This window comes from Thamnophis elegans, chromosome 2 (genome assembly GCF_009769535.1).
Source record: "Thamnophis elegans isolate rThaEle1 chromosome 2, rThaEle1.pri, whole genome shotgun sequence".
Lineage (NCBI taxonomy): Eukaryota > Metazoa > Chordata > Lepidosauria > Squamata > Colubridae > Thamnophis > Thamnophis elegans.
The window spans coordinates 6,161,426-6,188,779 of record NC_045542.1 but is presented as its reverse complement, the minus strand read 5'-3'; the positions used below and the strand labels follow the sequence as shown (position 1 = coordinate 6,188,779).

Here is a 27,354-nt window from a genome sequence, read left to right as displayed (position 1 = left end):
GAATTGCCAGCAAGTCCTGTTGCCACCGTTGGATTAACTCTATTTGTTTCTAAAGATGCTAATTGCCGATCTTCAATTTAGTCCACTACTGCATAATCAGAGAAGGGATGTCCAGAATGTTAAGATGAGGCCCCTCTGAGCTCCGTTCTGCAAAAGCACCCTAGGAACTGACAAGGAATTTGGATAAGATGTTCTCTAAGCATGCAATGTCCCAGCAGTGCTTTCGTTCCCTGAGGTACCATCCTAATATGAGCTTTCCTTTACTCTGTTCATTGAGGCAGCCGAATGCCAGACTGGGAGTATGTTAAACTAAATCTATACAGTAATGGGGCTTATATTTATGTAGGCATACATGCATAGTTTAAGAAGCTTTGGGGGATTTTAAGAACCCCTGTCCATGCCTTTTACAACAGTACATGCACTCCTCGATTTATGACCTCAATTGAGCCCAAATTTTCTGTTGTTAAGTGAGACATTTGTTAAGTGGGTTTTGCCCCATTCTGTGCGACCTTTCTTGCCACTGTTGTTAAGCAAATCACCACAGTTGTTTTTGACATGGTGTCAGGCCTGCAATTATATTTCTTTTAGAATTTTGGCCTGCCACACTTTCTCTTATTTCATTATGCTGTTTCATTAGTATAGTTGATGGGAGGGGGGAATAGACAGGAGTAGGATTGTGGAATGTGTTGTTTTCATTCTTTACTAGAAGCCAAGGTCATCTTTTGTCTCCGCACTTTCACACCTGACCGGAAGCAGCTGGGTGGAGACGCCAACGTGGAAGAAAAAGATTGGACCATGTGATGGATTGTGGGTGTAGGGACAAGATCATGAACTCTTTAACTGCTGTGTACCTTTTTGCCTTTAGGTGAAGGGGCATGGCGTAATGCCCATCTTTGGCAAGAAGATGCTGTCACATTTTTGTACTCATGAAGGGCTGTTATGCACCAGATGGACTGTGGGTGTAGGGACAAGATCATGAACTTTTAACTGGGTGGAATTGTGATGTCATTTCCAGAATTGGGATTAACACAGATGTGCCTAAGATGGCTGCTTTATTAAATTGGAATTTTAAGTATCGTTTTGCTTTGGACTCTGATTTAATTCTGCTTGATACTTGGGACGCTGACACATGGTTTTTAAGTGAATCTAGCTTCCCCATTGTCTTTGCATGTCAGAAGGTCGTGAAAGGTGATCACATGGCCAACTGCTGGACACTGCAACTGTGATAAAGGCGAGCCAGTTGCCAAGCATCTGAATTCTGATCATATGACCATGGGGATACTGCAATGGTTGCAAGTGTGAAAAACGGTCATAAGTCACTTTTTTTCAGTGCTGTTGTAACTCTGAACGACCACTAAATGAACTGTTGTTAAGTCAAGGACTACTTGTTTGTGTTACAAGGGTATTGATCCTGGAAAGGAAGCAGATCCCTGTTGTGACTCAGCAGAAGCTTGCTGTGAGTTGCGTCGGGATGCAGGAATAATGAGCAGCTGTTGCTCGTCAGGGTCGTCTTCTGCAGATAAAAGACGGATGGTGCCACACCTTAGTTGCAGGAGTCAACGTTCGTGGTTCGTCATTCATCGGTCGTAGTTTGTTGTTCGTGAGAGGCACTTGGATAAGTGATTTGCTTTCTGTAACCCTGATTCAAAGAGGCACTTGGATAAGTGATTTGCTTTCTTTCTGTAAAGCTGGTTTTGCTGTAAGAGCTTTTTGTTTTTGCTTTTGCTGTGTACCTTTTTGCCAGAAATTTTATCTACATTTATTTTTGGGCTCGCAGCAGGGGTGGGTTTCAACTGGTTCGCGGCGGTCCCTGCGAACCGGTTGGTCGGCGAACCTGGAAGTAAGTAACTTCCGGGAACGGCGAAGGGCCGACCCGCCCGCCCTCCTTACCCGGTTTTGACGAGTTTTGTGCATCCACGCATGCGCAGGACGCATACAGCACCTGCGCGATCCTCCAGGAGCAGCTGGAGCATCGCACAGACGCTAGTATGCATGCGTGCGCCGCGTGCGTGCACGAGGACACCGCTGGCCCCGTTCCAACCGAACCGGTTGGAACGGGGCGAGAAACCCACCCCTGGCTCGCAGCCAGCTTGAGCCAGGACTGATAAAGTTATTTCCTTTGAAGTTCTGTCTGACTGTCGTTTGTGAACGAGCGAAGAAGGGGGGTCAGAACAGGTCCCTATAGAGAGAATGGGAAACTTGTTTCAAGGAAGTTTTCTTCTAGTAGTTCTATAGAGCGGCAAGACAAATACAAAACCTATGGTCCCAAAATTGCTGGTTTGATTTTTTTTTGTCTTTCGTTTGGTTATAAATATTTTAATGTTCCTGAATTTTAATGCATTATAGAAAGAGAGAAGATGGTCTTTCTCACATTTTTTTTAAAAAAAAAGGCTTAGAGAAGATAAGTGCTCATGTTTGAATGGTATAAATTCCATTCATTTCAATCATGCTTCTGCAGACAAACTTCCTCTGGACTGCATCTTAATAAATTAAGAGGTTGGCATTTGCCTGAAGGATCTCTGGCCAAACCAGGGCATGCCAATAGTACCTAAACTGCCTGTCTGCAAGGCGGATTAAAAACTGTCCATATTAAAAAAAATAAATTCTTTTGATTCCTGAAGGAAGATCAAAAGGATTAATGACTAATAATAATAATGACATCATCACTGATAATGACATCCATGCTGAAAACATAAAATTACAGCATTGATGAGGGTTTTTTTTTTCTCCACCAAGAGTTCTAAGAAATGCCAGTTTTATTTCAGCAACTTCTAAGTGAAAGAATAAAACTAAAGCAGAAATCTTCCCTCTCTCGTTTAAAACATTGTTGTTGTTTTTAAGTCCACCCTTTCTTAATATGCATTAAGTCTATTCATGCTTACTACAAGGAAGCAGTGTGGGTGAACACAAGCCTACAGATCCAGATTGCTTGTGCATGTGATGTTTTCAGAAAAATATCCCCTTAATTGCTCGTATGATTATATCTCAGTGTAGCGTCGAAAAGACAAGGCTAAGGAAGGAAATCGGAAACCTACTTCAGGATAGGAAGCGGAAGAGGTGGCTGCTGAAAGGTGGAGAAATGCTTTTGTTATCGCTTTTGAAAACATTTTTTAAAGCCAGATGTGAATCCTGTCCTGGAGAACGTAAATGCTTTCTGTTCTGTTGAGTGAAAAATACGAAGAACTGAAAGAATAAATTTGGTAGGGATTATGATAATTTTGCAATTATTTATCTTCTCTATCCACAAATGCTCGCTATGAAATTTGGTGCATTTATCACAATCAATATGCCATTATGCCAATCATTATGCCAATATACCATTAAATCCCTCCCCCCCCCAAAAAAACCCCCTTGTTTGGTTTCCAGGCTACAGTAGAGGAAGATGACTTTTAAAAACATTGATAAAAGTGTCTTGGCAAGGATGAAGAGAACATATAGCTTGGCATCTGTGATGTCATAGACCAGTGTTTCTCAACCTTGGCGACTTTAAGTCCTGTGGACTTCAACTCCCAGAATCCCCCAGCCAGTGCACTGGCTGGGGGATTCTGGGAGTTGAAGTCCACAGGACTTAAAAGTCGCCAAGGTTGAGAAACACTGTCATAGACATTAGCAGATATGTACTCAAAAATACATACATACATCTTTGGAGACTCGTCTTTCTCCAGCTTATCCTTTGCACCCTCCCTCCCCTCAGAAAGTAAAGAGCCAGATATTTCATATTTTCAGCAGCAGAAGTATAACCAAAATAGCCTCTGTGCTTCTAAAAATATGACTGTCTTCAGCTTCTGTCACTATAGGTTGTCCTTGACTTACGACTGCAATTGGGCCCCAAATTTCTGCTGCTAAGCAAGACAGGTAAGTGAATTTTGCTTCATGTTATGACATTTCTTGCCACCTGATATTAAGTGAATCCCTGTAGGGGTAGTTAGTAACATGGTTGTTAAGTGAATCTGGATTCCCCGTTGACTTTGCTTGTCAGAAGATCATAAAAGGTGATCACATGACCGTGGGACCATCGCAACTGTCATAAACATTAGTCAGTTGCCAGGCGTTCAAATTTTTACCCCGCGACTCTGGAGATGCTGTAATGGTTGTGTGGAAAAAAAAGGCCATGTCACTTTTTTTCAGTGCTGCTGTAACAGGGCTATACCTCTAGACAGGAAACCCAGGGTTTCTAGGGGTGGGGATTATGAGCCCTTGTAATTTTCTGTGCCTCGAATTAGCAATAGCAGTTAGACTTATATACCGCTTCATAGGGCTTTCAGCCCTCTCTAAGCGGTTTACAGAGTCCGCATATCGCCCCCACAGTCTGGGTCCTCATTTCACCCACCTCGGAAGGATGGAAGGCTGAGTCAACCTTGAGCCGGTGAGATTTGAACAGCCGAACTGCAGTCAGCTGAAGTGGCCTGCAGTACTGCACCCTAAGCACTGCGCCACCTCGGCTCTTGAAATTGAAGACTGGTTTAAATCAACTAATCTTGGAAACGGCCCACCTGATCCGAGCAACCAATGGCTTTCCAGGGGAAGAACAGGTGAGTGTTTTGTGCAAAGAGGAGAACGAATGGCTCGGAGATGCAGGTTAAATAGATGCAGGTCTATACACAGGCAAGGGGAATTTTTTTTAGAAAAGAGGAGAATCGTACCAAATCAGAGTCTTGGTAGCTCAGCAGCTACCCGGCTTGCCCACTTCATGTCACTCAATCATTCAGCAGCCAATCACTCTGTCTCTCACACACTCCTAACATAAAATCATAATACTGTGCGGGTCTTAGTGAACAAATGGATACCTCCGTGTAAGTCCAAGGCAGGTTGATTTGACCACCAGGACAATATATTCATCAGGTCTGTACCGCTTTCTTGGGTCCAATCCCACCCCACCATTCTTTGCCACTGCCTGGCTGCTCCACAGTTCCTTTCTCGGTGGTCTTTTTCACACAAACGTGGAATGTTCCTTCATGAAAGATAAAGTGGGAAGATCCTGTTTGGGAGTGCACCGCTCCAAGGAACTGGAACTGCGGAGAGGAATCATGCAACGTTCTGCCGGCTTCCCCTGCCCCATCATCCCCCAGCAACAAAGCACCCTTAAGAACTCCTTCCTCATGTCTTTGCTACGGAGGGTATAAATGAGGGGGTTAATGGCTGAATTGAGGGTGGCAAAGGCAAAGAAATACTTTGACTGGTAAAGGATAGGACAAGACTTCCTGGCGCACGAAGCGTCTATCAGGAGGATGGTGAAGGCAGGCAGCCAGCAGATGATGAAGGCCCCCAGGACAAAGGTAACTGTCCTGAGCAAGGCCATCGTCTGGGAGCTGGCTATCTCGGCATGGCTGGAACGGACAATGCGGTAGATCCGGACGTAGAGGACCACGATGGAGAAGAGGATGACGGTGAAAATGGTCACCACAAAGACAATGTAGCTCTTCGAGTAAAGGGGCAGAACAGTGGAGCACTTCTCCAGATCGGACATGCAGTTCCAGCCAAGGATGGGTAGCCCCCCAATGGTGGCTGAGATGACCCAGCAGGCCCCAATCAGCATCAGCATCCTGCAGTTCTTGTCGCTAGTGTAGACCTTCACCTTGGTGATAGCCACGTGTCGTTCGATCGCGATGGCTAACAAGCTGAAGACCGAGGCAGCCAAGGTGGTAAACGCCGTGCCTTCTCGCACGAACCACTGAATGGGAGTGAGGCGAAAGGTGGCTGGGCCCGAGAGCACAATGTTGGCTATGAAAGCCGAGCCAGCCAAGAGGTCCGAAAAAGCCAAGTTGCCAATGAAGATGAACATGGCGGAGTGGAATTTCTTGTTCCTCCAGACGGATGCGAGCACCAGCAGGTTCTCCAGGATAATGAAGCAACAGAGCACAATGGTGAGGGTGGCAATCAGAGTCAGGGGAGACTCGTCTTTCTCCAGCTTATCCTTAGTATAGTTGTAATGCTGGAAGATTTTGTCCTTGTTGAAGTAGTACTTGTAGACGTTTCCCATGGCTGGTTACCGAGGTGCCCCCCTGGGGAGGTCTCTCTCAGAGGACATTTGGATAAGAGTCCACCAGGAATGAGTTCATTTGGAGCAGAGGAACTGAGGATCAACTAGGTGGAATCTGAAGAAAAATAAAAGACATACAAATCAGGCTATTGCTTAAAACAGGTGAAAAACCAACGTAGAACAGCTGAGGGTATAGAGCAGAGGTGGGTTCCTACCAGTCCGCACCTATTTGGTAGAACCGGTTCGTCAAATCTACCGAACCGGTTAGAAGAGCTTCCACCAGTGGACCCGGAAAGCAGGCCACACCTACAGAAGAGGTTCCAGAATTTTTTGAAACCCACCACTGGTCCTTGGATATGATTATTCTACACTATCATGCTCATATTTATAAAACTCAGTGCCTCTGTGAAAGGTAAGGATGACTACTGCGTTTGTGGTGCAATCGGAACATTCCGTCTGTTGAAGTTGTTTTAACGCAAACCAAAGATGCCTTTTAAAAAACAAGTGTACATCATATTCTTATGCATGCCAGTGCTGTGTGGGAGGTAATTTAAGGTGGTTCTGACAAGTGTCGTCGGCATCTTCATATCCGGTCACATGGGCGGCAAGCCACTCCCATCTGGTCACATGGATGGCAAGCCACTCCCACAAAGGAGGCCACACCCACAGAGTAGGTTCAAACAATTTTTGAAACCCACCACTGGAATTGAGGTATATTAAGTATGCTCATTTCACTTCATCAACGTGGCCATCATTTGAAGAGATTTCCCTGTAAAATAATCCCCCCCCCCCTAAATGCTCAGATTTCATCTTTTGTTTTTTAAAGCAATATTTTGGATTAATGGAGATATTTGAGGTAGTTGCTAGCCAGTTCCTCAGTTGAAAACCCTGAGCCTTGTTTCCTACCTTCTGGCTGCTTAACATGGAAATCTCCCAGAGAATGGCCGCATTTACACGACATCGCTTGTTCTATGGGAAATGGCGTTATGGTTGGACCAAATTAATCATGTTCGAGTATACATAATTAAGTTCTTTGCTGATTTGTGCTGACAAGCTTAGGGAGGAGCGAACCTGACAATTTCGGTACACTTTTACATTTGTCTTACCTGAAATTCAGTTCATCCTGTTTCTGCATTACTTTGTAACTTTAAAAAAAAGCTAAATGAAAGTATATATTTTACATAAGGATCTTTGCATATTTCAATTTTTCTAATTTGCAGTCTGGGGGAAAAACTTTTTCTTCTGTATAAATGTTCCACAGTACATTTTATTTTCCTCAAGATACATGCTTTTCATGTACATTCCTTAGTAGTAGATGCAGTTTTGTGTAGATGCATATTTATTTTTGCAGAGAACTAAATGGCAATAGTTTGAAACTAGGAATTGTTAGAGACAGCAGCATTTTGTTTCATGCCATGTCGAAAAAGCCCAGGAAGATGTATAAAGTTTAGGTCCTGGCTATTGAGGATCCTAGCAGATATACTGCTCATTGACATTGATTGGCTCTCTCTCATTCTACTTTTTTCTGGAAGGATGCACATTGTCGTTGAACTTGTTATTGGAGCTGAAGCAGTGGTGGGATTCAGCCGGTTCGCACCTCTTCGGGAGAACCGGTTGGTAACTTTCTAAGCAGTTCGGAGAACCGGTTGTTGGAAGAAATCTTTTGTTTTTTCCCCACTTTACAGGGCTAATCCTGTAAGGAAGGCAGGAAGGAAACATTCTGGTGTTGTTTCTAGCCTCATCTTTATTGCTCTGCTTACTAATGAGGTGGCGCAGTGGGTAGAGTGCAGTACTGCAGGCCACTTCAGTTGACTGCTATCTGCAGTTCAGCGGTTCAAATCTCACCGGCTCAGGCTTGACTCAGCCTTCCATCCTAGATGCAAAGCTCTCCCTAGAAATATCTGATAATCTTCCACCAGCACTGGAGAAACCAGGTCCAAAGGGCTTTGCGCATCTTTATTTAAAAGGCTCAAAGAACTTGATATTTGAGAAACACACAAAAAAGCTTGAGAGATATGGAAAAATGTCAAAGTAAGATAAAGTCTTCCATGTCCCAGTGACAACAATATACAAGTGAATTGCTACTACTGCCTTCTGGGGATTCTTTCATTTTTTAACTTCCCAATGTAACCTACAGCCTTGATAATCTCCCATTGTGGCCCAGCAGGTGCCGTTGGAGCTGCCACCAGACTCCGACAGCGAGGGACCCTCTGAGTCGGCTCTGGAGGAGGTGGAGGACCCTGGACAGGGTTCCGACTCCGAGTAGGGCGCAGAGAGGCTGGTTGGCCACCAGGAGGCACCTAAGCCTTGGACCAGTGGGGAGGAGACAAGGGAGAGTGAGCCGGAAGCCAGTAGTGAGTTGTTCCTGGATGCACGCCATCGAAGAGCTACTAGGCATCAGGAACAATTATGCAATTACAGGAGGTGATTGTACTCAGCTGGTGGTCATTAGGCTCCTCTCCAAACTATAAAAAGCTACTCCCTCTTTGCAGAAGTCAACGCAGGATTGAATGTCGGAGGACAGTACTGTGAGCTTGGCAGGCTGGATTGCTGCCAAGCCTTATCTGTGTTTATTGCTGCCTGAGTTTGTCTGAGTTGCTGCCGAAGTCCCTTATCTGTTTGTTCTGCTTGGCTTTCAGACACCGAGGTTTTGGTGTTTTGCTATTAAAGTACATTCCAGTTAAGCTTGTCTCGGCATTCGTTACTGGACGGAGGAGGGGGTCAGAACAGTATCCTATTTAAGAACTAATCAGGTTCTGATATCATGCAGCTTTTCTGAGATCAATCGAGGTTGGCTACATGCTGCCATCTGCTGTGAAGAAAGTCAGGAGAGTTAGATGGTAACTATCTAAATGCTTCATGCCTATTATCTCTGGAATCATCCTTGCAGTGGTGTTGCAAGGTAGGTCAGTGTTATTATTTCCACATTAGGCCAACTAGGAGAGAAATGTGGGTTAACTAAGGACATGGCTGTGGTGTGACTGGCAGTACAAACTTCCTGTTCAAAACACCAGTCTCTTGGGGAAGATTTACACCTGTTGGCTAGAGGGCAGAAGGAGCAGAGGTGTCCTGGCAGCAATCTGCTGTACCACCCCTTCCTTTCTCACGTGGGATTATTTGTAGGCCAATTATGATTCCTTATTCTTGTTCAGGCAGCAAGTCCTCTGATGCATAGGAGGGATGGGAGAGGGATCTGTTTTTCAGGACATACCAGCTTTAAGAATCCATTTCAGGCTGCAGAAGCCTCTTCTCTAAGGAGCTGCTTTGAAACACACATCCCAGTTAGTGATTTTTCTAATCATTAGGGCATATTACCAGCTCGGTAGCTGTTTGACTTTCTCATCACAAATTGTCCAATGACCATTCCTTTCCATTCCACCTCTGTGTTTGTTTACTCCAAACATAGCAATAATTAAAGATTCACTGGCATCTTTATGATTTTAAACTGTCTTTTTTCTTTTTTTCTCTTTTTTTGTAAGCCGCCCGGAGTCCTTCGGGATTGGGCGGCATATAAATTTTGATAATTAAATTAAATTGGAAAATCTATGAGGGTGAAAGGCACTAATGATCAAGCTCTAGATAATAGAGAAGAGCCGAGGTGGCGCAGTGGTTAAATGCAGCACTGCAGGCTACTTCAGCTGACTGCAGTTCTGCAGTTCGGCGGTTCAAATCTCACCGGCTCAGGGTTGACTCAGCCTTCCATCCTCCCGAGGTGGGTAAAATGAGGACCCGGATTGTTGCTGGGGGCAATATGCTGACTCTGTAAACCGCTTAGAGAGGGCTGGAAGCCCTATGAAGCGGTATATAAGTCTAACTGCTATTGCTATTGCTAATATAATTCATGCTGAGTCAAAACACTGGAACAAACACCCGATAGTGACTGTTCAAATAAGAATAATATAATTGGTGTTCCAAGGAAAGTTACTTTCTACATTTGGCTGGCCAGCTTGAAAAGCGGCCTAAAGCTTGGATCTATGGCATCATTTTCTCCTCTTTTTCTAATAACCTAGATCCAACCAAGTCATTTTTTTGAAAGGAAATGAAAGGACTAATATCAGGCCTAGATTTGAGCATCTTAGTACTCTGGTTGTGTGGAACCGCAAAGAAGCTGTAAAGTTTCAGACTACTGGGCTTGGCTGACAATTTATTGCATTGGCTCAATAAATCAGCCCAAGGCTTTGAGGAAAGATTAGCAGAACTAAGGTTCAAATACTTAGGTCTCCTGAACACAAGACTAGTTAAAAGAAGCCCCACCAACATCGCTCGCTTTTAAGTTCCAGTTTTGCACAACTCCTGGCTTTGATCTTTTCAGCCTGGTTTTAGAGTACATACAGCAGAACTATAATGAGATTCCCACATTTAATCCAAACCTCTGTATAACAATTAAGGTGTGCCTTTGCTTACTTAAGGACATAACATGATTGTCAGAGAAACAAGGCAAGATATTCAAGTAATAGCGTTGCCCTTTTTCCCCCCTCATTAAAATACATTGTCTTTCAACTTTCACTTAAGTAGTAATTTGGGAGCCCCACCTTCCCCTGAAACGTGAGTCTCCAAAAGTTAGAGGCCCGAACCCCAGGCGGATTGGGAGCAGCTTCTCAAACTCCCACGGGTGTGTGAGTGTGTATGGAATACAAAGTCAAATTGCTTCCCTCCAACTTAAAAAAAAACACTAGGCAAGTCCTCTGCTTACTTTCCACTCCAAATTATTAATTACTTAAAAAGCAACTAGACATCAGCCCCTCCCGAGGTCTCTGGATAGGAGGACGCCTGCTGGGATGGGCACCACTGACTATGGGGCAAACTGGTTCTCAAACAAGTACTTTCAGGCAGTTTCCATCTTCTAAGCAAGAGGATGTATGCAAGAAGCAAGGGGAATTTGGCCACGCGCACCAAATATTGACACAGCTATTGTAGGAAACGTCAAGCACAGCTGGTAAATCATTTCCTTTCAGCTGCAGAAGCATTTACCATTCTGGATCTCCGTTTCGTCATCCCACTAAGTTTGCTGACCATATCTGACTCTCGTAGCAACAGGCGGTTCCCTGCATAACAACAAGAGCAACAGGAGCCCAGTTGGCCCTTAGAAATTACCTCCAATAGACCGATCAGATCCCACAGATTAGGCCTCCTCCGAATTCCATCCACCGGCCAATGCCGACTGGCGACTACCCGGAGGAGGGCCTTCTCTGTGGCTGCTCCGACCCTCTGGAACGAGCTCCCCGTGGAGATTCGAACTCTTACCACCCTCCAGGCCTTCCGCAAAGCCCTTAAAACCTGGCTGTTCCGACAGGCCTGGGGCTAAAGAGTTTTTGCCCCCCTTCTCGAATGGCATGGTTGTTGTGTGTTTTTAAATTTTGTATTGTTATGTCTCGTCTTTTTTATCCCCCTGTCTGTACCTCCTTCCCTGATTGAATTGTGAGCCGCCCTGAGTCCCCCTTCGGGGAAAAGGGCAGCATATAAATGTAATCAGTCAATCAATCAATCAAATCAAACTCCTCACCAAATATGTGGGCAGGGAAATTGGGTGGGTGAGTTCTTCAAATGGCCCCCAGATGGAGAACCTCGCTCAACATTTCTCAAGGGCACCAACAAAAAGAAAGCAGGTTACCTGGGGAGATCCTTCGTTAAGGCGTCGGAGGCAGCATGCTGGCCTGATTCAGAAAGCCCAGGATTCATCTCTAGTTCAGATCCCCAGCCTTTCAGCAGCAGTCAGCCTTAGATTTTCCTAGGAAATGTACAGAAAGCAAAAGAATTAGCAGATGGGTCATTCTATGTCACTTAACTTCCAGCTTCTTACAGTCTGAAGTTACATTATATTTACTGTAAAACAGCATACTCTATAACAAACTGAAACAATAAGCACTGAATGAAGCTGCAAATTCTGTCTACCATATTTTTTTTGGAGTATAAGACACACCAAGGTTTTCAAGAGGCAAATTAAAAAAAAAAAGTTTTTGCACTCTGCAAATCTCCCAGAAACGGCCCGTTTCTCTCCCCCCACCAAAAAAAATGCATGCATAGCCTTTAGGAGGCTTGCAGAGTGCTCCTGGGGGTGTGTGTGTCCCCTCCAAACAAACATATTGCACTCTGCAAACCTCCCAGAAACGGCCCGTTTTTCTCAAAAAAATAAATAAATATGCATGCATAGCCTTTAGGAGGCTTATAGAGTACTCCTGGGGGCTGTGGGGGGTACTCCTGGGGAGAGCCGAGGTGGCGCAGTGGTTAGAGTGCAGCACTGCAGGCTATTTCAGCTGACTGCAGTTCTGCAGTTCGGCTGTTCAAATCTCACCGGCTCAAGGTTGTCTCAGCCTTCCATCCTTCCGAGGTGGGTAAAATGAGGACCCGGATTGTTGTTGGGGGCAATATGCTGACTCTGTAAACCGCTTAGAGAGGGCTGAAAGCCCTATGGAGCGGTATATAAGTCTAACTGCTATTGCTATTGAGCATAAAACAGCCCGTTTTTCATTCATTTCTGCCTTCCCCTGCCCCCCGGAGTTCTCTGAAAACCTTCTACAGGCTATCCACAGCCATTTTGGTGAAGGGGGCAGGTTTCAGGAGGCAAAAATGCTGTATTCAGTGTATAAGACGCACCCAGATTTTCAGCCTCTTTTTTGAGGGGGAAAAAGGTGCGTCTTATACTCCGAAAAATATGGTATTTCAGATTACTGCCATTGATAGTAAATATATGAGATCCCATAACTGAGTTGCTGATTGCCATCAGTACGAAACTCCTGGTTTGCATCCTTAAATATAGCTTTTCTCCATTTCTATATAATGCAGAGAGAACCGTAGCATGGTTTAGAGTAACGTTTTCCACAAGGAGTTCTTTATGTTCTTTTCATGAGAACTTAATGGAGAAAGAAGAAAGTTCACTGTGATGGTCAATCTTCTGTCACTAGAGCTTTGTCTCTCGATTAGGGAATTTCTTTTTAACCAACAGGTTTCAAGGCCTGGAAAAGTTTGGAAATTGCTTGTTCAGAAGACTAAGGTTGAATTTGTACTTGATCCTTCCTGAAGAACACCCACAACTGAAGAGCTTTGCTGCTTTAGTATTCCAAGCAATATGTCCTTCTGGTTCACAAAGATTTTACCTACAACTTGTACCTTTCTGATTTCTACAAAATTGCTGCTGTTTTGATTTGAAAGACCCCTAGCTCTCTGTCATTTTAAGTCAACTTCTAGCCCATTTGACTGCAATTTGCACTGAAACATATTCGAAAATAGACTGGCGGACACCTAAAGGCAAATGGAATACAAGCCTTCTCAATAGATGAAATCTAACCAGCAGAACTACACTGTCTTCCAATATTCTTTCTTTTAATCCAGTGTTTCTCAACCTTGGCGACTTTTAAGTCCTGTGGACTTCAACTCCCAGAATTCCCCAGCCAGCACAGCTGGCTGGGGGATTCTGGGAGTTGAAGTCCACAGGACTTCAAAGATACCAAGGTTGAGAAACACTGTTTTAATCCATTGGTAGAAAACTAGCCAAAATCAATTAGATAAGATTGTAGAAAAAGAGGAAGCCCGAAATATTATGCAAGGTAGTTTACCTTACATCATTTCCGCCGAAAAATATTACATCATTTCTGGGGGGGAAAAATCCGCTTTGAAAGCATCTCCAGATTTCTGACTTCAGGTCTGTCTTAAAATAAGAACCTGATGTATTTCCTTAAATCATTACAACTCCATTGAGCTTATGTAAAGCTCGGTTTCCCATTTGCAGAAATTTCTACTTTATCTTATGGTGTTTTGCATGCTGGGGAAGGGTGGAACATGATCATCACATCATAACACAAATAATGCAACGTACATATTTGCATCGGGTGTCATGACATCATTATGTAATAATGCCAATTAGACAATGGCATGATGGCGTATCTCATTATTTTGACATTGTCATGGTTTCTGAAAGATGCCATTGCTTCCCAGATTTATTTATTTTTGCATATAGTCAGGCATGGAACATCAAGTAAAACATGGACGTTTGTGTGTGTGTGCCTACACAAGCAAATTGCTTCATTTCTCTTTTATACAAGTGAGAAGAACTTTGTTATAGCGATACTGAAGACAACTTGTGGGATTTATATTATATTATAGCAGTTAGACTTATATACCGCTTCATAGGGCTTTCAGCCCTCTCTAAGAGGTTTACAGAGTCAGCATACTGCCCCCAACAATCCAGGTTCTCATTTTACCCACCTCAGAAGGATGGAAGGCTGAGTCAACCTTGAGCCGGTGAGATTTGAACCGCTGAACTGCAGATAGCAGTCAGCTGAAGTAGCCTGCAGTGCTGCATTTAACCACTGAGCCACCTCGGCTCTTCATATTCTGCTGGGTCCACACATATCCTCCCCCCCTCGGTTGGAGTTAATTAGCACATTTGAAGAGAACTGTGGGTTCCTTTTCAAGTTATTTTTGTGTGTTTGGGAGCTAAGAAGCAATGCCACATATGGGCAACATACATAACCTTTCCTTTCCACCTCAAAATCTGTAAATTGCAAGACAAAAAACATGTGGAAGTTGAAGCTCTGTGCAAGTTCCATTTGTCTAAAAAAATTAACATGAAAAGTTGCCTGAATCACTTCACTACACTGCTGTTGTAATCTGTCTGTGAGGCAAGAATATTTGCACATAAATACAACAACGGATAGAGAGGATGGAGAGAGGAGTAGAAGGAAAGTGAGGAAGGAGAGGAGAAAGGAGAGGAAAAGGAGTGAGGGAAAAGCAGAGGAAGAATTGGAGGGAATGTAAGAGTAGGAGAGAGGAGAGGGAAGGGAAGAAGAAGGGAAGGGTAGAGGAGAGGAAGGGGAAGAAGAGAAGGGAAAGGAGAGGAGGAAGGAAGGAAGGAGAGAAGAAAGAGAAGAAAGGGGGGAAGGAAGGAGGGAAGGAGAGAAGGAGAGAAGAAAGGAAGGAAAGGGAGGAGGAAGTGAAGGAGGGAAGGAAGGAGGGAGGGAAGCAAGGAGGGAAGGAAGGAGAGAAGGAGAGAAGAAAGGAGGGAAGGAAGGAGGGAAGGAAGGAGAGGAGAGAAGAAAGGAGGGAAGGAAGGAGGGAATGAAGGAGAAAAGGAAGGGGGGAAGGAAGGAGGAAAGGAAGGAGAGAAGGAGAGAAGAAAGGAGGGAAGGAAGGAGGGAAGGAAGGAGGGAAGGAGAGAAGGAGAGAAGAAAGGGAGGGAAGGGGAAAGGAGGGAGGGAAGGAAGAAGCAAAGGAAGGAGAGAAGGAGAGAAGAAAGGAGGGAAGGAAGGAGGGAAGGAAGGAAGAAGAAGTAGGATTGTTGTAAAATAAGATGGGTTTATGGGATGGTAAGTAAGCAACTTCATTTATATTGTCAACTGTAGGGGAGAAAAATGGTTACAAATACATATTATTAATAACAGTTATGAGATCATATAATTGTGAATGTATATATGAGAAATATTTTTTTTTTAAAAAAGAATATTTGCACATTTTATCTAATACAATATTAGATTTTAACCCAACAAAGAAAAAAAAAGATTCATGCAGCAGGGTAATGGTGCAAAATAATTGTAATGGATTTGCATAACTAATTCGACCATTCATGTAGGCAATTACCCATGTTACAAACCCTCTAGAAACACATGCATTTTTCAGTCTAGTTCTCAAAAAATGTGAATCAGTCGTGGCTGATAGTCTGGGACAGCAAATGGCTAATAACGCATAAAATAACAAAGCCTGCACTGATGCGAATCTGCTGAAAAAAAACACACACAAAACAGAAATCACAGAGGAAGCATCTCGTAAGTGGTTAATGGCCACATTTCCATTTTCATTTCCACTTGTACTGAATTGGAATGTTTTGCTATCTCTTCTCTCAGCTTAATAATTGGGCTAAGCACAGGCTCACGGACAAGAGAAAAGAGAGGAGAAGGTCTTTTTTCATTCCTCCATCTGGAACACCCTAACAAATGTAATTTAAGCTTTCACTCCTCTGTTATTTGACTAATTCCACTTCCTCTTAGGAAAATCAGTCATTTCTTTCTTTTTTAAAATAATGTTAATATTTTTTATTGTATAAGATTGGTTGCTTACAAAATTTAGGATTAGTCTCCCCTAATGTCAAGTCCTAGAAATGTGTTGCTCTGTAATATTCCTCATCCAGAGCCAGCGAGCTGGAAAAGCCAATAACTGTGGGTTTTAAGAATTATAATCCAACCCATATGGAGGGTATTATGTTGAGGCTGACAGGCTCAATAAAGTGTGAAGTAAGTATGTTAGACAGGAAGGATGTTTTTTTTCGTGATTTTCAGTTGAAAATGTCAAAAGAAATCAGTTGAGAGTCCCACTTTTGCAAATCAGCCTTCTATTATCTGCTTGAATTTTATTTATGTCTAACATGTCCCAGTGGTGGGTTTCAAAATTTTTTCGAACCTACTCTGTGGGTGTGGCCTCCTTTGTGGGAGTGGCTTGCCAGCCATGTGACCTGGTGGGAGTGGCTTGCCGGCCATGTGTTTCCTTCCTTCCTTCCTTCCTTCCTTTCTCTCTCTCTCTCTCTCTCTCTCCTTCCTATTGTCTCTCTGTCCCCTTTTCCTTTTTTTCTTTCATCTCTCTCTCACACTTTTTCTTTCTTTTTCTTTTTTCTTTATTTCTTTCTTCCGTTCTTTGTCTTTCTCTCTCTGTGTGAGTCTGTGTGTGTGTGTGTGTGTGTGTGTCAGTGGTGGGTTTCAAAAAATTTTAGAACCTCTTCTGTAAGTGTGGCCTGCTTTCTGGTGGAACCTCTTCTAACAGGTTTGGTAGATTTGACGAACCGGTTCTACCGAACTGGTGCGAACTGGCTGACATGCCCCCACTGATGGTAGACATAGGAACAAGGGGAATGAAAGAAGTGAGCAGACATTTCTTTGTTTCACTTCAAAGTTAAAATGTCCATCTTACAGCAGGGAAAACCCCCCCATTCAATTTATTCTTTTCACACTGAGAAACAGTGACATGAAATCATCTTCATAATAGAACCAGGAGTTACAAGGCGGGTCATTGAGTACTTATAGATGGTAAAATACAGCAAGACATGAACTGATGAGTCAATAGCTCTTTGACCACAGAGACATAGCCAGAGGTGGGTTCCTACCAGTTCGCACCAGTTCGGCTGACACTGACACACACACACACACAGACTCACACAGAGAGAGAAAGAAAGGAAGAAAGGAAGAAAGAAAAAAAGAAAAAAGAAAGAAAAAATGAGAGATGAAAGAAAAAAAGGGACAGAGAGACAAAAGGAAGGAAGGAAAGAGAGAGAAAGAGAGAGAGAGAGAGAGAGAGAGAGAGAGAGAGAGAGAGAACACATGGCCGGCAAGCCACTCCCATCAGGTCACATGCCCGCCAAGCCACTCCCACAAAGGAGGCCACACCCACAGAGTAGGTTCGAAATTTTTTTGAAGCCCACCACTGGTCTTAGCTCATAGAGGACTTTTTTGTAATGGCCCTCCAAAATTGCAGCAGGAAGAGCATTGAAGTATACTAATATTCTTCTGGCAAAGTGAAAAGACTGAATTGTAGCTGGGTTTTTGAGCATTTCATATGATACAATTTTGGACTACGTTGGTGGAGTTATGTAGAACCATGCCCAAACAATTAATTAGAGCTTTTAAAAGTGAAGGACATAATAGTAAATGCATCCACATCATAAATAATGTTGAATCTCAAAAATAATTATTTTCCTTTGTGCAAAACATCTCTAGACTTAAGAATTCTGGCCCAAGAATGATTTAATTACTTAAACAAGAAACTGATCTAAAATATAATAAAAAAATAAAGTATCTTATCTTTCCTTTTCTTACCAAGTTCAAATGTTTTAAATACTCTCCTATTACCCTTAGCCAGCATTGCCAATTGTGAGAAATACTGCTCATAAATTTCTCCCATTTTAAAAGTTTAATATGACTATATATCATAGGAAATAATGTGTTATTATGCTAAATACTTTTGACCACGATAAATTATTTAATCTTAATGTGTTATAAAATAAAATCTTATTCAGTAATATTACTAACAAATGGTATCCCAATCATTACTCCCAAAATATTTGTCAAAATCGTTCTTCAATTTGAAAACATATGCCAGATTTATAGAATTTGTATTACACAAAATGAGCAAAGGTGAGGGATGCTGGGGATTGTAGTTTATTTATTTTATTTGTATTCCACCGAGGTGGCGCAGTGGTTAGGGTGCAGTACTGCAGGCCACTTCAGCTGACTGCTATCTGCAGTTCAGCGGTTCAAATCTCACCGGCTCAAGGTTGACTCAGCCTTCCATCCTTCCGAGGTGGGTGAAATGAGGACCCAGACTGTGGGGGCGATAGGCTGACTCTGTAAACTGCTTAGAGAGGGCTGAAAGCCCTATGAAGCGGTATATCAGTCTAACTGCTATTGCTATTGCTATTCTTATTCCCCCCCCCCCATATTCTTTGAGGAAGGTAGGACTGCACTGAGTAGTTACTCAAAGTCTCCTAGGGACCTCCCATAGCTGAGGGCAGACTAGAGTCAAGTCTCCCTGTTCCTAGTCCAAACTCTTAATCACTATACCACACTGTTTTTCAAATGTATTTATGTTACATCTGGAAAGCTACAGGTTTTCCATTATCCCCTTAAAGTAATCAAATTTCAAGTGCCCCAATTTGCTGTGCCAGAGAATAATAAAGCTGCAAATGATCTGCATGGACTTAAAATCTCTTTTTTTTCAGTGACTTTTTAAATCTTATGTACAGGCATACTAATGCATATGCAGAAAAACACACAGAGGATACCCAAAATGTGCTAAGCAGAAATGCATTTTTGTTTTGAATTAGTATGCTATGTGGAACCTGGGGTCTGTAGTTTATTAATCATAGTTTATAGTTCAGCAGGACTCTAGGCCTTGTTTAATAAATAACTGGTGGCATAATGCAATATGTGCGCCATGTATAGAAAGCACGAGATTTTTAATTTTAGGATACATACAGCGATGTATTAAGACGTAAGTGGTGGCTCTGTGGTGGATGCACATTTATTGCAATTAATCAAAAATGTATCATTGGACTCAATTTAGGGGAAAAAAATTAGCTATTCGGATGAAGCTAGCTGACGATAGCTTTTGTTGGCCAGATCAGGAAATTCACCTTTCCTCCCAAAGGAGTAACTCTTTCCCTTTTTCCCTCCCTCTGCATAATTCAGCAATAAATGCAAGTAAGTATTGGGACATATTGTGCAAGAAACTGAAAACTGAAGGACCAATTTACCAGAGGCATGTGAACAATGCATAAGACAATGAAACCAACATTTTACAATGTGATGATGATTAATGGGGAGGGGGTAAAAACATACAGTTCACTTCAGTAGTGGGTTTCAAAAAATTTTCGAACCTACTCTGTGGGTGTGGCCTCCTTTGTGGGAGTGGCTTGCTGGCCATGTGACCTGGTGGGAGTGGCTTGCTGGCCATGTGTTTTCTTTCTTTCTTTCTTTCTTTCTCTCTCTCTCTCTTTCCTTCCTTTTGTCTCTGTCCCCTTTTCCTTTTTCCTTTCATCTCTCTCTCTCTCACTCTTTTTCTTTCTTTTTTCTTTTTTTCTTTCTTTATTTCTTCCTTTCTTTCTCTTTCTCTCTCTGTGTGAGTCTGTGTCTCTCTGTCCCTTTTTCCTTTTTTTCTTTCATCTCTCTCTCACTTTTTCTTTCTTTTTTCTTTTTTTTCTTTATTTCTTTCTTCCTTTCTTTCTCTTTCTCTCTCTGTGTGAGTCTGTGTTTGTGTGTGTGTGTGTGTCAGTGGTGGGTTTCAAAAATTTTTGGAACCTCTTCCGTAGGTGTGGCCTGCTTTCTGGTGGAACCTCTTCTAATCGGTTTGGTTAGAGCCAAGGTGGCGCAGTGGTTAAATGCAGCACTGCAGGCTACTGCTAGATCAGCAGGTCAGCGGTTCAAATCTCACCGGCTCAGGGTTGACTCAGCCTTCCATCCTTCCGAGGTGGGTAAAATGAGGACCCAGATTGTTGGGGGCAATATGCTGACTCTCTGTAAACCGCTTAGAGAGGCCTGAAAGGCCTATGAAGCGGTATATAAGTCTACTGCTATTGCTATTGCTATTGCTATTGCTAGATTTGACAAACTGGTTCTACCGAACTGGTGCGAACTGGTAGGAACCCACCTCTGGTTCACTTCTAATTTTAGGTACAGATGGACCTCCCCCTCCCCCCCTTTCAGGGAATTTTTGCATCAACAAGAAGATTTTTATCATAGCCTGATAAAATTCACCATATAGAAACTCATACAGTTTCTATATGGTTTCAGTTCCCTCCCCCTTTTTTTCAGATTGTAAACATTGATTAGATTCCGCATTGATCATACTTTAACTTGATTGCCTATCTGACATCTTTTGCTATCAATTTTGCAAGGGAGAACATCAGTGAACTACTTGGTTTGACCTTAGCCTAATGCAGCTGATTATATACAGTATATTACCGGTAAGGTGAAGGCCATTGTATGGGAGGACAGAAGAAAGAAGTACATTAAAGGGTGTATAAAGAGCAGTGTATACAATTATTACTTCTATGATTTATAGCAATCTATTCCCCCCTTCCCCCATTTCCTTAGATAGTGAACATCTCAGCTAGTAACTCCCCACAGCTGTTGTGGCCCAGCAGGAGCCGTTGGAGGTGTCACCAGACTCCGGCAGCGAGGGGCCCTGGAGGATGTGGAGGACCCTGGACAGGGTTCCGACTCTGAGCAGGGCGCAGAGAGGCTGGTTGGCCACCTGGAGGTGCCTGAGCCTTGGACCAGTGGGGAGGAGACAAGGGAGAGTGATCCATACGCCAGCAGTGAGTTGTTCCTGGATGCCCGGCACCGAAGAGCTAAGAGGCGTCAGGAACAGTTGCGCAAGTACAGGAGGCAATTGCACTCAGCTGGTGGTCATTAGGCTCCTCTCCAGACTATAAAGGACTGCTTGTGCACACCTATTTGGTAGAACCAGTTCGTCAAATCTACCGAACCGGTTAGAAGAGGATCCACTGGTGGGACCCGGAAAGCAGGCCACACCTACAGAAGAGGTTCCAAAAATGTTTGAAACCCACCACTGGTGCACACGCCCCTCTTGCAGAAGTCAACGCAGGAACTAATGTTGGAGAATAGAATTGTGAGCTTGGCAGGCTGGATTGCTGCCAAGGCTTATCTGTGTTGGATTGCTGCCAAGGACCTGTCTGTCTGTTAATAAATTCCGGAAAGGATCTTTGACTCGGAGTGTGTTGGTGTGGGAAGAGGGGGGTCAGAACACACAGCTATGACGCCATAGCCGGGACTCAGTTCTAGCAGCAGTTACAGAATGAGAGAGAGAAGAAATGACTTCTGATTGTGTGGTCTATTGGTTTTGACAGGTTGTTGTATAGTCTTAGCATTGCATATTTCTCTCCCAAGGACCAGCTTTAAAACTTCAGATTAAAGTGCTGTTAGGTTAAGTCAATCACAGGGCTTATCCACATTGCACTCTTAAGCTGCTTCTGTCCTGCTCTTTTCAGATTGATTCTAAAATGGCTTAAAACAATATTTTCTAGACTTCAGCAATAGCTTGTAAGGGACCCAGTCTGGACAATAGGCGATCACATCTCCCAGTGGACTATTTATTTATTTATTTATTTATTTATTTATTTATTTATTTATTTATTTATTTGTCTTGTATGCCGCCCACTCCCGGAGGACTCCGGGCGGCTCACAAAAGACAAGGGAAAGGGGGGAACGAGACAAAGACAACATATTAAAAACAAAACCAACATTCACAATTTCCGTGGAGGTAGATGCTTCTCAGCTCCCCCCAGCCTGCTGGAACAGCCAGGACTTGGTGGCTTCGCGGAAGGCCGGGAGGGTAGTAAGGGTCTGGATCTCAACAGGGAGCTCGTTCCAGAGGGCCGGAGCTGCAACAGAGAAGGCTCTCCCCCGGGGAGTTGCCAGCCGACATTGGCTGGCAGATGGAATCCGGAGGAGACCCAACCTGTGCGATCTAATTGGTCTGAGAGAGGTAATCGGCAGGAGGCGGTCTCTCAGGTACCCAGGTCCGATGCCATGAAGGGCTTTATAGGTAGCGACCAGCACCTTGAAGCGGATTTGGAGACTAATAGGTAGCCAGTGCAGCTCACGGAGGATAGGTGTAACGTGGGTGTACCTTGGTGCACCCACAATGTCCCAACTGATGTGCTCCTGAGTTTTCCTGAAGATGTATACTTTTATGTTTGTGTATAGATGCATGCAGAAGTTTTTGCATGTGTGCGCACATGCTGTGTACATAAGGTTAATAATTAAATTGAATGTTATATACACATACTGTGCAGAAGTGAAGCATCAAAATTTATATAACACAAAAATACAATGATCAGCTTTAAAATATTTTTTCCCAATATTTGTTGGCCTCTCGAGCGACTCTATTTAAAAAAAACAGTTTTTTTAAAAAAAAATAAGAGTCGCTGTTTTTGCTAGGTATAACTACAGATTGTACAGTTACAGAGACTAATTTGATTTTGAACTTAACAACGGCAGCAAGATTGTTGGTGGCACAGCACTGGAAGAAGGAAGAATTGCCTACTATTCAAGAATGGACGTTAAAAGTAGTAAACTTAGCAGAGATGGCCAAAATCTCAGCATATTTGAAGGACTATTCAGATGAGAAATACAAGCTGGAATGGAGAAGATGGATTGACTACATTCAAAATAAATATCGGGCTAAGAAATTTCAATTAGCTTATGAATGAATGAACAAGGAAGGTTACAACTTATCTAAAGTTAGCTTAATAAAAGGGGAGTTAAAGTACAAGAGGGAGGTAGGATGCTATAGTTAGTTAGCTTATCTTTATGTATGGTTGTTAAATGTTTATACCCTGTATTTTGCTCTGGGAAGTTGGGGGGAGGGAGGGAAGGGGGGAAAATATTTGTAAAATCTAATAAAACTCTTCAATAAAAAAAAACACAGGGAAAAAACGAAGGACAAGAAAAATAATTATAACACACAGACATTTCTGCTGGGTTTTCAACTAGGAAACTTAGAAGGCAACTCTTTCTACTTGCATTTTTACGCGCTTTCCAACTGCTAGGCTGGCAGCTCAGACAAGCAACGGGAGCTCATTCCGTTACGTGGCACTAGGGATTCGGATCGCTGAACTGCCAACCTTTCTGATCAACAAGCTCAGCGTCTTAGCCACTGAGCTACCGCGTCACCTGTCAGGAGATTAGCTTTCATCGAATCTGAGTTAATAGGACACAACATTGATGTCCCAAGGCAGAGGTGGGTTTCAACCGGTTCGCGGCGGTCCCCGCAAACCAGTTGGTCAGCGAACCCGGAAGTAAGTAACTTCTGGGAACGGCGAAGGGCCCACCCGCCCGCCCACGCTCCTTACCGGTCTTTGAAGGCTTCTGCACTTCCACGCAGGCGCATGGCACATACAGCGCCTGCGCGAGTCTCCGCGAGCAGCTGGAGCATTGCGCAGGCGCTAAGACGCATGCGTGAACTGCGCGCATGCACGAGGACTCCACCGGCCCAGTTCCAACCGAACAGGTTGGAACGGGATTAGCAACCCACCCCTGTCCCAAGGTTCTCTAACATCAGAAGAACAGAGGAGCCATAGGTGTTCCATATTTGGATAGCCATCCAAAGTGCTTCAGTTCTGCCATTTCTTACCAGCTGCCAAGAACTTGCTTGGCTTAACTTCCTCTACCCACAGAGAAAATATTACTCTCTCCTAGCATAGACTTGTGCCTGCACATATACACACCCACGCATGCATGCACATACTTCCACAAACACTCAAGTTTCATAACTTTGGGAACCTCCTCACTCAGTTCCTGAGAATCTCCAGAGGCAACTGGTTTACTCTGCATGCTTCAGCCCAGTGCATGGAGCAGGCTTGCAGCCCCGGAAGGGAGAAACATCTTCAGATCAACAGATTATACACAGTATAATTCGAGTATTTTACGTCTGGTAGAATTTTTAAAGAAGTTGTCAGTGTTTTTTAACTGCTTATTTTAACCAAACTGACTTTATGCGGGTAATAATAGGCTCCGCAATGATAAAATAAAATAGAATACTTGGGTCTAGTTTAAAGGAGGAAGAGCAAGTGAGTTACAAGTTCTTCCGTGCAGCCACTAGCAGAGAGAGAGAGAGAGAAAGAGAGAGAGAAAGAGAGAGAGAGAGAAAGAAAGAGAGAGGGAGGGAGAGACAGAAAGAGAGAGAAAAAGAGAAAGAGAGAGAGAGAAAGAGAGAGAGAAAGAGAGAGAGAAAGAGAGAGAGAGAAAGAAAGAGAGAGAGGGAGAGACAGAAAGAGAGAGAAAAAGAGAAAGAGAGAGAGAGAGAGAGAAAGAGAGAGAAAGAAAGAGAGGGAGGGAGAGACAGAAAGAGAGAGAAAAAGAGAAAGAGAGAGAAAGAGAAAGAAAGAGAGAGAGAGAGAGAGAGAGAGAGAAAGAGAGAGGGAGGGAGGGAGAAATAATATTGAGCTGTGTCTTGTAGGAACCCGAGTTCTGTGACTTTGTGGAAATAAGAAAAAATGACCAAGAATATAGCAATAGGCAAAAATCCATCTTATCAAGAAACTCAGTTTTAATAGAATAGCAATAAGAAACAAGTTTGTACCTCCTATGACTGGAGATATATTCCAATTCAGTGGGCAATGCCTACTGAAATCTCTAAAGCTACAGGGATGGCTGCAAAGGGCCATAGTAGTAAAACAGGAATCACGCAAAGGTTCCCAGGCTGCATCATATAGGAAGGTCACAGAATCCAGATTTTCAGGATTAAAAAAAAGAAAACCCACAACTGAACCCAAACAGGTTTTTAATTATATATGAAACACGCAGAATACAGAAAACAGCTTTCCATAAATATCTGATATTCGGAGGCTATTATTCTGGCATAAAGGGCCAACAAGAATCACATGCAACCTTTCATAACCTGAGTAAAAGGTTCCTCAAACAGCTCACAGGAGTCTCTGTGCTAGCTATCCTGAGATACGTACAGAGGTGGGTTCCCACCAGTTTGCACCTATTCGGTAGAACCGGTTGGTCAATCTACCGAACTGGTTAGAAGAGGTTCCACCAGTGGACCCGGAAAGCAGGCCACACCTACAGAAGAGGTTCCAAAAAATTTTGAAACCCCCCACTGCCCCCCCACACAGATAGAGAGAGAGAGAGAGACAGACAGACAGACAGACACACAGAGAGAGAAAGAGAAAGGAAGGAAGAAAGAAAGAAAGAAAGAAAAAGAGTGAGAGAGAGATGAAAGAAAAAAAGAAAAAAGGCACAGAGAGACAAAAGGAAGGAGAGAGAAAGAACACATGGCCGGCAAGCCACTCCCACCAGGTCACATGGCCAACAAGCCACTCCCACAAAGGAGGCCACACCCACAGAGTAGGTTCCAAATTTTTTTGAAACCCACCACTGGATACGTAGCAAGGCAGCCTTGTAGCCTCTAGAATTATCTCTGTAGAACAGATTCAAATCTGATTAAAGGCTGCATTTAGAATTGGAAAGTTTCCTAGTCTTGGACAGCCCCAATGTGTCCTGTGCTAAATAAACACAAGTCATGCTTGAATTTAGGAGTTCAGTATTTTGTACTTAAGTTAGCAATGCCTGCTCTGTGTCACTTTACTGTGATGCCAAGCAGGCGTCCATGAAAAGCAAGATTTGAGTCGCGGAAGCTGGTGAGGCTTGGACACTGGCTGCCCATCCCACAAAATTGGCAGAAGGCCAGGAGTCCCCATGGAGTTCCCAAAAAGGTCAAGGGAGGCTGAAGGGAATTGCCAGCGTGCCTTCTTGCTTCCGACAACTTCGGACAATCAGTCAACAGCTTGTCTTCAAATCAGAATCTCATCCAAAAGAAGGCAGTCTGAATTTAAGATTCCAGCCCCCCAAAACCAGGAAGAGAAGGCAGAGAAAAACATCACCAGCCTCTATTACGGTAGCCAGTAAGCCAATCTTCTTCCTTTTACAGATAAATGATCAGAGAAACAAAATATTCTTTTTAGGTATGTGAAGTATTGTTCTGCATGAAACATTTCATAGCAAAGCAGTGACGTGCGGTGAGGTTTATGGCTGGTGAGGCAGTCCTCTCCCGCGACACCCCACAGACTAAAGCACTTTCTTTCGCCCGCCTGTGCTCGTGGCTGCCGGGAGTAGGCCAGTGGTGGGTTTCAAATTTTTCGGGAACTTACTCTGTGGGTGTGGCCTCCTTTATGGGAGTGGCTTGCTGGCCATGTGACCTGGTGGGAGTGGCTTGCCGGCCATGTGTTCTCTCTCTCTCTCTCTCTCTCTCTCTCTTTCCTTCCTTTTGTCTCTCTGTCCCTTTTTTCTTTTTTCTTTCATCTCTCACTCTTTTTCTTTTTTCTTCCTTTCTTTCTCTTTCTCTCTCTCTCTCTGTGTCTGTCTGTCTGTCTGTCTGTCTCTGTGTGTGTGTGTGTGTGTGTGTGTGTATGTGTGTGTGTCAGTGGTGGGTTTCAAAAAATTTTGGAACCTCTTCTGTAGGTGTGGCCTGCTTTCCGGGTCCACTGGTGGAACCTCTTCTAACCGGTCCGGTAGATTTGACGAACCGGTTCTACCGAATAGGTGCGAACTGGTAGGAACTCATCTCTGGAGTAGGCCATTGCCTGTTCCATGCCAGTCTGCCAATTTTGAGGTGGCCGCAGGAGTTAGCCAGCCACTCAGCAGAGGCCAAAGGCTCCGCATTATCTGCCAGCTGCTAGCAATCATTTTGGCATTTTTCTTTTTGCGTGCACCTCAGTTTCTTTCTCCACGTTGCCCATACATTTGCCTTGCGGAAGTCAGCCAGCCGCCACTTTAACTAGGAAACAAAGATGTCTTACTGGAAAAAAGGCGGCTTTATGAAAACATGTTGATCCATGGGGGTGGGTGGGAGAGGACTGTTGAGTCCCTCCGGGCTGAATGGAGTTCTGCTCATAAAGAATGCTCTCTTTTCAACAGGCGCATGCCGCTCTCCAATAAAGCCATGAAAGATATTAGCTCTTCCAGAGTTCTTTAGGCAGAATTGTCTTGTGAATGAGAGGTTTTGTTCGAAAAGAGTGCAAGACTGGTCTACAAAGCACTCCATTGTTTAGAACTGGAGCCTTATGAATTCAGCATGCCTACTGATTCTTCCTTTTACTCAGGAAACAAGAAAGGAAAATAAGTAAATGAGCCAAGCATCACAAGGCAAACCCAGGGCTCATGACTTTAAGTTCGCTTCAAAGGAGCCATATGAGCAAAAAAGGGGGCCAGGAAAAAAATAATTGATTAAGGCTGGTGAAAATACTTCCCTTCACTGTCACTTTTCCAGGTCATATTCTTCCAACCATTTTAGTTCATTTTTCTACAAGCTGGACGCCAAAATTATCAATACTGGGTGAAAAATAAGGGAAGGGTTTCGAACGTGTA

At 43.6% G+C, this 27,354-nt stretch overlaps 1 protein-coding gene across 3 annotated transcripts in view; it reads right to left on the bottom strand.

Moving 5' to 3' along the window:
• Nucleotides 1-4,813: 4,813 nt before the first annotated feature.
• S1PR2 (sphingosine-1-phosphate receptor 2) overlaps nucleotides 4,814-27,354 on the bottom strand; it is a 93,773-nt gene continuing 71,232 nt past the window's right edge. For all 3 annotated transcript variants that reach the window (XM_032211212.1, XM_032211214.1, XM_032211213.1), the window contains exons 2-3: nucleotides 11,592-11,708; nucleotides 4,814-6,095 (exon numbers count right to left, since the gene is read on the bottom strand). In XM_032211212.1, coding sequence (XP_032067103.1) covers nucleotides 4,931-5,980 — 1,050 coding nt within the window. In that variant the 5' untranslated portion in view covers nucleotides 5,981-6,095; nucleotides 11,592-11,708 and the 3' untranslated portion in view covers nucleotides 4,814-4,930. The remainder of the gene's footprint in view (nucleotides 6,096-11,591; nucleotides 11,709-27,354) is intronic.